This window comes from Ascaphus truei, chromosome 3, assembly GCF_040206685.1.
Source record: "Ascaphus truei isolate aAscTru1 chromosome 3, aAscTru1.hap1, whole genome shotgun sequence".
Lineage (NCBI taxonomy): Eukaryota > Metazoa > Chordata > Amphibia > Anura > Ascaphidae > Ascaphus > Ascaphus truei.
In genome coordinates, this window is record NC_134485.1 from 353,427,039 (window position 1) to 353,436,716 (window position 9,678).

The following is a 9,678-nucleotide window of genomic DNA, read 5'->3' on the forward strand; positions in this document are numbered from 1 at the left end:
TAAAAGAAGGATCAGTGAAGTGATGCTAATGGAGAAGTTGACGGCAATGCTCAGGCAAAAGCTCATAACATTCGACAAGATATGGGAGCCCTGGTCACTCCTCACGAGAAGAGGTCCATAGCCGATACTACTTCAAAGAGCAAACTAGCCCCCCCGCACCCCAGCGCCGCCCCTTGTTGCCGATGGACCCAGAAACACGGCCCACGAGATGTGACCACCCCCCTCCCCAACCCCCCCCCCCCCCTCCCCAACCCCCCTCCCCTCGCCCCTCTGTCCTCATCCTCCGAGGACCTCCTTTTCTAGGACAACCAAGGTTGCCCTTTCTTCCCCCCACAAAAAGTTAAAATGTTTTTGTATTAGGCTGTGAAATGAACCTGTAAATCATCTGTTGTACCAATGCCTAATAAAATTATTTGGAAAAAAAAAAAAAGATGGGAAATTCAATATCAAGATGCACAAGGTACCAGACTCGCTTTGATGTGGGAGGTGGGGCAGATACGGTACCCACTGCAGGTCTAACACTTACATGCGGGTACAGGAATTTATATTTATTATACAGTACAATAATAAAATAATGACACAAATCTAATCAATAAACTAAATGTGCTAATACAGTGAATGAAAAAACAGTCCTATCAAAGAGGCAGTCAGGAGTCATATGGAGTTAAAGTTACATCTGGCGCCAAATAGTCAGTGGAATGTCCTGTACTCCTCAAGGGATCCGCACACTTGCTCGACAGACCATGCAAAGAAAAGAACACAAACAAACAAAAATCATAGCGCAACACTGTAGGGTAAGCAGTACTGCACTAATACACACAAACAGTTAAGAATCCTAGCGACTATTAAAATAATTATTTATTAAAAAGAACTATGCCAAGACCGACAATGGCAAATACAAGGAACCGCAGGTCATCCGGAGCACAAAAATTGGAGCCCTACTTACATACAGCAAGGTTTAAACTCGCATGGTAGGAACAAGTCCTAGGTAGAGATGATCTCCCTGGCGGGTGATGCCTCTGCTCCACTGCGGCTCAGACACCAGTCAGTCCTTACTATTTTTTCTGCAGACAGACAACAGTGAATCCACTGTTTCAGTGTGCAGAAAAAATAGTGACATCTACGAAACGCGTAAGGCTAGTGGCACAGCCACTATTTGACTGACTTTGGACGTTTAAGGACATTTGGCCTTGGAGCCCAACTTTCCCTTCAGCCTGCCAGCTGTTCCTTTAAGGCAACGGGCACTATCGCGCGCGGGCGCGCAGAGACTTCCTGTTGCTCCGTAGGAGGAAGTGAGGCGTGTGTCTACACGCGGTGCAGAGCTGTGGACCCCGCACACCAGCCCCCACGGCCGGAGCTGTTCCGGTTACCATCGTAAGGACTGACTGGTGCCTGAGCCGCAGTGGAGCAGAGGCATCACCCGCCAGGGAGATCATCTCTACCTAGGACTTGTTCCTACCATGCGAGTTTAAACCTTGCTGTATGTAAGTAGGGCTCCAATTTTTGTGCTCCGGATGACCTGCGGTTCCTTGTATTTGCCATTGTCGGTCTTGGCATAGTTCTTTTTAATAAATAATTATTTTAATAGTCGCTAGGATTCTTAACTGTTTGTGTGTATTAGTGCAGTACTGCTTACCCTACAGTGTTGCGCTATGATTTTTGTTTGTTTGTGTTCTTTTCTTTGCATGGTCTGTCGAGCAAGTGTGCGGATCCCTTGAGGAGTACAGGACATTCCACTGACTATTTGGCGCCAGGTTTTTCTTTATTTTGGTTTATTCTGTTAGTACTGGCAGTATCACCGGGCAGCCATCCTTTATTATAAGTTTTTTAATATCACACTGTGTATTACACTTTAGCGCTAGTTCACATTTTTTTCTTCACCATTTTTGAGTTAAAGTTACATGTTATATTAGATATTAAATACAGGCATACCCCGCATTAACGTACGCAATGGGACCGGAGCATGTATGTAAAGTGAAAATTTACTTAAAGTGAAGCACTACCTTTTTCCCACTTATCGATGCATGTACTGTACTGCAATCATCATATACGGGCGTAACTGATGTAAATAACGCAAGTGGAACAGGCTCTATAGTCTCCCCGCTTGCGCACAGCTTCGGAATAGGTAGGGAGCCGGTATTGTTGTTCAGGATGTGCTGACAGATGCATGCGTGAGCTGCTGTTTGACTATTGAGCGAGATGTACTTACTCGTGAGTGTACTTAAAGTGAGTGTCCTTAAACCGGGGTATGCCTGTATTAGTTTTACATTTCTTCATATATCTACATTGAAGGTGATGGTAATATCCCATTCTTTCAGACCAGAATTACTTGAACCACCCTACATTTGTCCTAAGACTCAAATATGTACAACTCTCCACTTGTATTATAGATCATGATATAAGCTATAGGTTTTAGTGTGCATACAATTGGGGGCTGTCTCTCCCTCTACCCATTTGGGAGTGGAGGTTCCTCAGAGTTCAACTCCGTTACCAAGAGGCCATGTTTTAAAAATTCCTCTAACCTAAAATGAACCAATTATTCTAGCCTTGTCTATCACTAAGGCAAGTTGAAAAACCTGGCCAGTTTCTAGCACCTTGAGCACCAAACAAAACAAACATAACATCCAGAGCAAATATTGTTTATAAGTGCATATTAAAAAATATTTTATTATGTTCATAATACACAGAGTACCAAAAGAAATCTGTAAACACACAATAAAAATATAAGAATTAGTCCGTTTTCTAAAATGAGGAATGTTGCCTACAAGTAACGTGTAATGGATAATCCTGTACTCCTCAGGGGATCAGCACACTTGCTTGACAGGTGTGGAACCGGAGGAGGAAGTGAGGAGAGCGGCCTCACGTGGAGTAGAGCTGTGTGCCCCACGAGCGGGCCTCCGTCACTGTCACTGTTCCTGGTAACCCCTGAAGGGAGGGTCTGCACGAGAGTCGTGGAGCAGCAGGAATAACATCTCTGCTAAGATATCATCAGCACCAAGAGGACTCTACAGTATGTTGCATTGCGAGCTTATGCCTTGCTGCTTGTAAGTAGGGCTCTGATTTTTCCACCTAGATGACCAGCGGTGTTCCTAATTGTCCTACCATTTTATGGCATAGTTCTTTTTATTTAATAAATAGTATTTTTATAGTCACTAAGAGTCTCTATGTTGTATGTGTAGTGTAGACCTGTTGTAACCCTGCAGAGTTGCACTATGATCTGTGTCTGTTTGTGTTTTTTCCCTTACATGGCCTGTCAAGCAAGTGTGCTGATCCCCTGAGGAGTACAGGATAATCCATTGAACTTTTGGCGCCAGGTTTTTTTTTTCTTTGTTTCCAAGTATTTTCTGTTAGTACTGACAGTATTACTAGGCAGCCATTATATTTTGTATTTTTAACTTGTCATATTGGTGTTTTAATCTTTAGCGCTTGTTCACTTTTTAACTTTTTTTTACAAGAAACGTGTACAAATCAATGCAACGAAACTTCCATTCATATTAATATAATATGCATTCTGTAAATGGTTTTCTCCTTTTCATCTAAACTTCTTTCCGGGGCTTCTTTTGCCGAGGTGCATTTTCCGTAGTTCTAGCCAGGACTGCCATAATAATAGTCCTGGTATAACAACCCAAATGCCATTAAAGAACACCAAGTAGACCCACAGGTACAGCCAGTTGCTGGTGTTAAGGTTGGGGCTGCCATTTAGCCAGTCTGGACAAAAGGTCATCCACCCTCCATATAATTCACATACACATAATGTAATTTGTATGAAGTGCCTGGAACAGACAAAAAGCAGGTCAAACCATAATGAGAATTACAATGTACAGAGAGGGAGACTGAGTGACTGTGGAACAGTTTGCTGGCAGAGAATATTATATTGTCAACCTGACCATTTTATCATGTTAAAGTCTAATAGACCTCCAATGATCTGGCACTGTTGCAAGTAAATAAGAAGTTAGAGATCAGGGGGAAAGCTGCTTTAAACTGCGAGTTGAAGCCATTGAAAGATATTTTAGCAAGAGATGTATAGAGCTTTAGCACCAAAGCTTGGAGACATGATAATGTTCTGCTCCCACTAAGAAATCAGCAGCAAGCTGGAGATTTGCCCTTTTTAGTGCTGTGTAGGTCTGTAAAACATGTACTATGAAAAGGTATGATCTTTAATCGCCCGCAAGGTTTAACTCACGGATTACTTTAGGCAAAAAGAGGAGGAGGATACCGTATAAAATCTAATTTCTGCTTCTCGTTGGAAGATTCACTCCTTTTTTCATAAAATCATATGTCACCAACTTTGTAAAGCCAAAAATATATAGAGTTTCTAATGCATTCACGTGACATTACATAAAAAGGAATTTCCCCCCAAAAACGGGGAAATCAAATAGAATATGAATGTTAGTGTAAGCAACACTAACACAAGAAGGGTGGTGGAGGGGAAGTGGCTTAATTTTCCCAGGCCCAGTAAGGACCTTTTATTTTTAAATTGTATTGTAACAGGGGGCCCCCGGAGTTCAATCCCATTAATGTCAGTTCCAGTGGGCCCTCTACTTCTGGAGATACTTACCTTCGTAGTAGGTGCAGGTAGCTGCTCCAGCTACCTAGCTGGGGTTCACTAAATGGTCGCTTTTCAAAGCTCCCACGCCCAGCGGGCCAATAGGTAGCTGTGATGCCATCGGTGTGGCTTCCTATTGGCCCATGTGACGTGGGAGCTGTAAAATGCAGAGGGATACCGGCACCCCCTTTGGAGGTAAGTATCTCTGGAAGTAGGGGGTTCCCGAAATTGAAATGAATGATTCCGCTCCGGAGACCCCCTGCTTCAATCCGATCTCTAAAAAAATATCAATCAATAGCTTGGATTGCTGCTTTAAAGTGCCAGGCCCTCTAAGCCCAATGCTTTCTGCTGCGCTGTGACTCTTTCACTGCCACTAAATAAGCTCCCTGCCCTGCTCAACAAATGCCAGCAGAATTCAACACAGCCCGACACTACCGGGGCACCGTCCCATTTTGGAACACTGGACCCTGATATGTCTCTGGACTGCCCTGAGTTTAGAAGGGCTTTTGGGGTTCAGCATGGGTGGTGGAGATTATATTTTTTAATGATGGTTCTTGCAACTTGCCATAGACATTTGAAAAACTTAACCTTTTCGGTGCCAGAGTCCCAGCAGCACCAGTGTGCCATTGGACTTCCGTAATTGCAACCATGTGATCGCTGTGGTAGAGATCACGTGGTGACAGCCAGCACCTTGATTACAAACACTGAAGGGGAATTCCCTCCACTTCTGTTTCCATCTTGTTCAGCGCTTCATCCGAGAAAGGTAGGCCGGATGTACCGCCTGTACATAGAACGTCACAATGGTCCCTGGCGTGCCGACCCTCACGGCGTGCCCATGCCAGGTACATAAATGAGGCATTGTAAAGATTAAAACTGCGCTTGTAGTGCCGGTGACAGCGACGTTGCGTCAAAACAAATGCATTGCCGTCGCGTACGCTTATAGTAAGCGCGGCGAGATGGAGCAACGGCTTGGTCGCGATCCCTGGAAGTCATCTCTATTTGATTTTTCCAGCGACAGCAGCCTGACGTCACCGGCACTGTAAGCGTAGCCTATGGATAATGGGTTACAGATTTGCATGCAGGACTAAAAAAAAAAGTGTGGAAGAGGGAGGTATAAAACTTATGTTTGCTGTTGGGTTGCTTTTGCAAATAATTTGATGCCACTAGGTAATTCACAGCATAAGGCGATACTCACCTGTAGTATTTATCCTTGATGATCGCATAAATTAGTAATAAAGCTAAAAGCCCATCCAAAACAACAGTAAGGATTTCAAGAGATACAATTGTTGGATCAGAATGAAGCCACCGTGTGTCTGCTTTTCCATATTCTTTCCCTACAAAGCATAGAAAATTCAGAGATGAAACGTTAGAAAGGAAACTAATGTATTAAGTCAGACAGCGAGTTCGCGAAATGAAAAGGGTCTCTCTCTCATATCACTGACAAATAAAGATGTGCAGATTGGATAGTGATTACATGAAGGGCATGCGAGTCAAAATGCCCATGTGACAGTGTGGTGTTTATACTCCGTTTTCTCAGCCGGGGCTCCATGGCACCCTGGGGTCCGTGAGAGAATCAAAAGGGTGCTGCGGGATTTCCCCGATCTCTCAGAGCAGGGCAGTTTCCTCTATCCTGATTGGGTAATGCAATCAGGACGTTGTTGCAGGAGCCTGTAGAGTCTGGCAAGCAGGAGGAAGAGAAGCAGCATGGGCAGTAGAGTGGTGAGGCTGTGTGTCTGTCCTCTGTGTATTTGTTGTGTGTGTTTTCTGTGACTTTCTGGCCCCCTCTAACTAGGGTTGCCAGGTGGCATCTCCAAAATACTAGACACAATGGTGAAAGGGGCAACATGCTAGGGACACACACACACACACACACACACACTCTCACCGCTCCATGATTTTTCCTCCTCTCATTGGCCCCACCCCCAGGCTCTTGACACCTCCTCATTGGCTGATTTACACAGCAGCCAATCAGGATGGAGGAAGTTGCCCAGCTTCCTAGAAATCAGCCCTGCTCTCTCCATGCTCAGGGGAAATCCCACGGCCCCGCAAACTGGTCACGTCACTATGTCCAGAGAGGTAATACCGTAATGTCCAGTATTACTTCATTTTTTTTACTGGATAGTGTCTAAAAACCAAACAGTCCGGTTCAATACTAGACACCCCTACCTCTAACGCCCTGCCCCCTCTAGAATCAGTGGGGGCAGGAGAGTCTGCCTCACTCCCTGCCCCCTCTGACTCCTGCGACTCCCTGCCCCCTCTGACCATCTTTCCCTGTCTCCTGTGACAGTCTCTCTGTCCTGCGTTTTCTGTGACCCTGTCCTGTTGTAGGGGTGCCTCAGCAACGGAGCACTGTGGTTAGGGCTTCCCCAAAAAAGGTTGAAAAACACTGGTGCTACTAGTGAAAAGTTTATTAGAATGGGTTAATAAATTGTACCGGGATAAACATAATTACAGTATATTAGGTTTCTGGGGCTGTCTTTAAATGTTAGTTTGGAAATAAGACTTTGTAATTGGGGTGTTTTTGTTTTTTGGTGAACTAGCAACATATAGTTTGTTATACAGGAGACTCGGTACTAAGTGTGAGCAAATTCACAGAAATACGAAACAGTACCCAATACGATTAACACAAGGAAAACGTGCTTGAAACGGCTGTTCAGTTATAGCTTTCTCTAATACAAGAGGTGTCCTTAACACTGATAGCAGTTTTGTTTCTATAATTATTTAGCTGTGTAAAAAAAAAAAATAATCCTATAAAAATATTTTACAAATAGCGAAATTAGGATGAAAGGAATTCGCTAATTTGCAGCGGATTTGCATTTCTCCGGAAATCCCTGATCGCAGCTTCTTACAGCGGTGCTGAATTTGCCGGTCAGTAAAAATAAAAAGTAGCAAATTCCAAAATGCATTATTAAAGAGTAAGAAAAACTGCCAAATCCGTCTTCAGCCTACAGTGCTTTGCACAGACAGAAGAATAATTGTACAGGACTATAAAACATATAAAAATACAGACAAATCTAAATTGCTGATGTCTGTTATTATGTTACTGTACTTATTTTCAATAGCAATACAATGATTACATCAAGGAACATAGAAACTGTGCCTCCGATCTTCAACGCCTCCAATTATGGAATTAATCCTGTTCTTTGAGGGTTGCTACATAACAGGGAGAGCAGTTTCTGTGCGGTAATATATCGCTAAGGGGGATAAAATGCCACTGTACTTACACAGAGAAGCGATGATGCTGTCAGATTTAGCCACAGTTCCTACTAAAGAGAGATACACAAAAGGGCCCTCCTGAAGAAAAAGAAAATGCATCAGTCTCTGATCCTAATGCCCCCTACTAAATCCACATCAGCCATATGAATCTTGAATACACTGTATTACCGTATTGGCCTGAATATAGTGCTATGTTTTTTTCCTAAAAATGTCCTTCCGAAAACTGTACGTGTATTCTATGCGCATCCTAACACCTTATATTTTTCATGTAGAACACCTTCAAAACTTTAGGGTCGTATTATGTGCGAGGCCGTACTATATTGGGGCCAATACAGTATATTATTATGCCAAAAGGAAGGTTTCGGAGGGAAGGTAAAAAAAAAAAAATATGAGTCTCCCTTATTCTATAACACTGGTAGTAAAATAAGGTTTATTTATGTTACATTGGAGTCCAAATAAAGTAAATGTGAATGCATTGAATCGTCCTTATACTAGTATATGTAAGAATGTTGTTGCCACAGCTGCCCGGGCACAGAAAGAGGTTATACATGTGCATTCTTCCTTAGGTCATCTGTACTATTTTTCAGTAGAAAGTCCATATTACTTATCACCTATTTATGAGGTATATAGACACATGCAACCGAGAGTTATCACAAGTTCACGACATCATTCCTACCTGACATGAAATAGCCAACTACACAGAAACCGCATCACTGAAATAGGCACCGTTTTGAATTGTCCGATTGCTAAACAAATGGAACAAATAAATCCAGTGTCACAAAGTGGCGAACTGACCCTAGCCCTGGTTTGCCCTCCTCGTACCGAGTGTGCCAAGATGTAACTGCTGAGGAAAGCCCTGCGTGGGGCGCTGGTCTCCCAGGCGCATTGCACAGCAAGTCCCAGCAGGAACAGAGTATTCAGCAGGGAAATATACAGGAGACCACAGCTGTCACACACCGGGGTCCCAGCTCCGCAACCTGCTTCAAACCCCAGAAATGGGAAGCGGATTATCTCCCCCATGGGGTAACTCCTGTGGTGCTTTGTGCCCATGGGGTAACTCCTGTGGTGCTTTGTGGCCACACAGGGAAATCGTGGTGTGAATAAATGAAGGGCATGCCTCCACTAGGGAGATTACTGATTTTATTTACACGTCAGGAGTTTTGCAAGTGTTGGACAGCCCCCCTTGTTAATGTAACCTAACTGTAGCAGCGCCTTACTACCATTGTGGCTCTACTTGACAACTAAGCAGTCTTCAAAACCGTGCACATCAATGGACGAGTTCACAATAAAGCGAATAATCCTTTGCTGTTCAGCCCTCTCCCAATGGGCCGTTATAATAGCCATGTATCATGGGTATGGCTGCAAAATAGGAGCTATTTCGCTGTCCCCAAACTTCTGCATATGGCATGTTACTACTACAGCTAAATCACCCTGAGACAATCCATCTGTTGGGGGCAAAATGCAAATGAATGTGACAGCAAACGGGTTACTGTGATTATTCCCACTCCGCAATCAAGTCAACACAAGCTACTATTCATTTCAGAACAATCCATTAAATACCAGAATACATATTACATGGGGTGAAAAGTTGAATGGAAAGAAAGGGTTACTACATCCGCTTGTAACTATTACATATCGTATCAGTGAAATATGCGATACTCACAAGTGTGAAGTGCACAATGGCATCGTAGAAGAGCCAGACTAGCACCCATCTGTCACTGCCTGAGCACTTCCCTCCAAGGTGCTGAGCCAGCGCATAGCCCAGAGCCAGCTGTGCAGCGCAGGCAGCCAGGGAGTAGGCAGTCACAGAGCTCACTAAAGAGACTGCTGCTTCATCTCCCAGCTCTGCTGTTGCTGCCATGGCTCCGTTCCACAAATCGCTGGCCATGGAGGTGCAGGATGGGGCTGGAGCTGCT

The 9,678-nt window shown here is 44.0% G+C and overlaps 1 protein-coding gene across 1 annotated transcript; it reads right to left on the reverse strand.

The window, feature by feature from the left end:
• Nucleotides 1-2,636: 2,636 nt before the first annotated feature.
• EBPL (EBP like) lies at nucleotides 2,637-9,678 on the reverse strand. The gene is made up of 4 exons (XM_075591949.1): nucleotides 9,426-9,678; nucleotides 7,771-7,840; nucleotides 5,742-5,880; nucleotides 2,637-3,773 (listed from the first exon to the last, which is right to left on the reverse strand). Exons 1-4 carry the CDS (start codon nucleotides 9,648-9,650, stop codon nucleotides 3,533-3,535), a joined length of 675 nt encoding a protein of 224 aa, XP_075448064.1. The 5' UTR covers nucleotides 9,651-9,678; the 3' UTR covers nucleotides 2,637-3,532.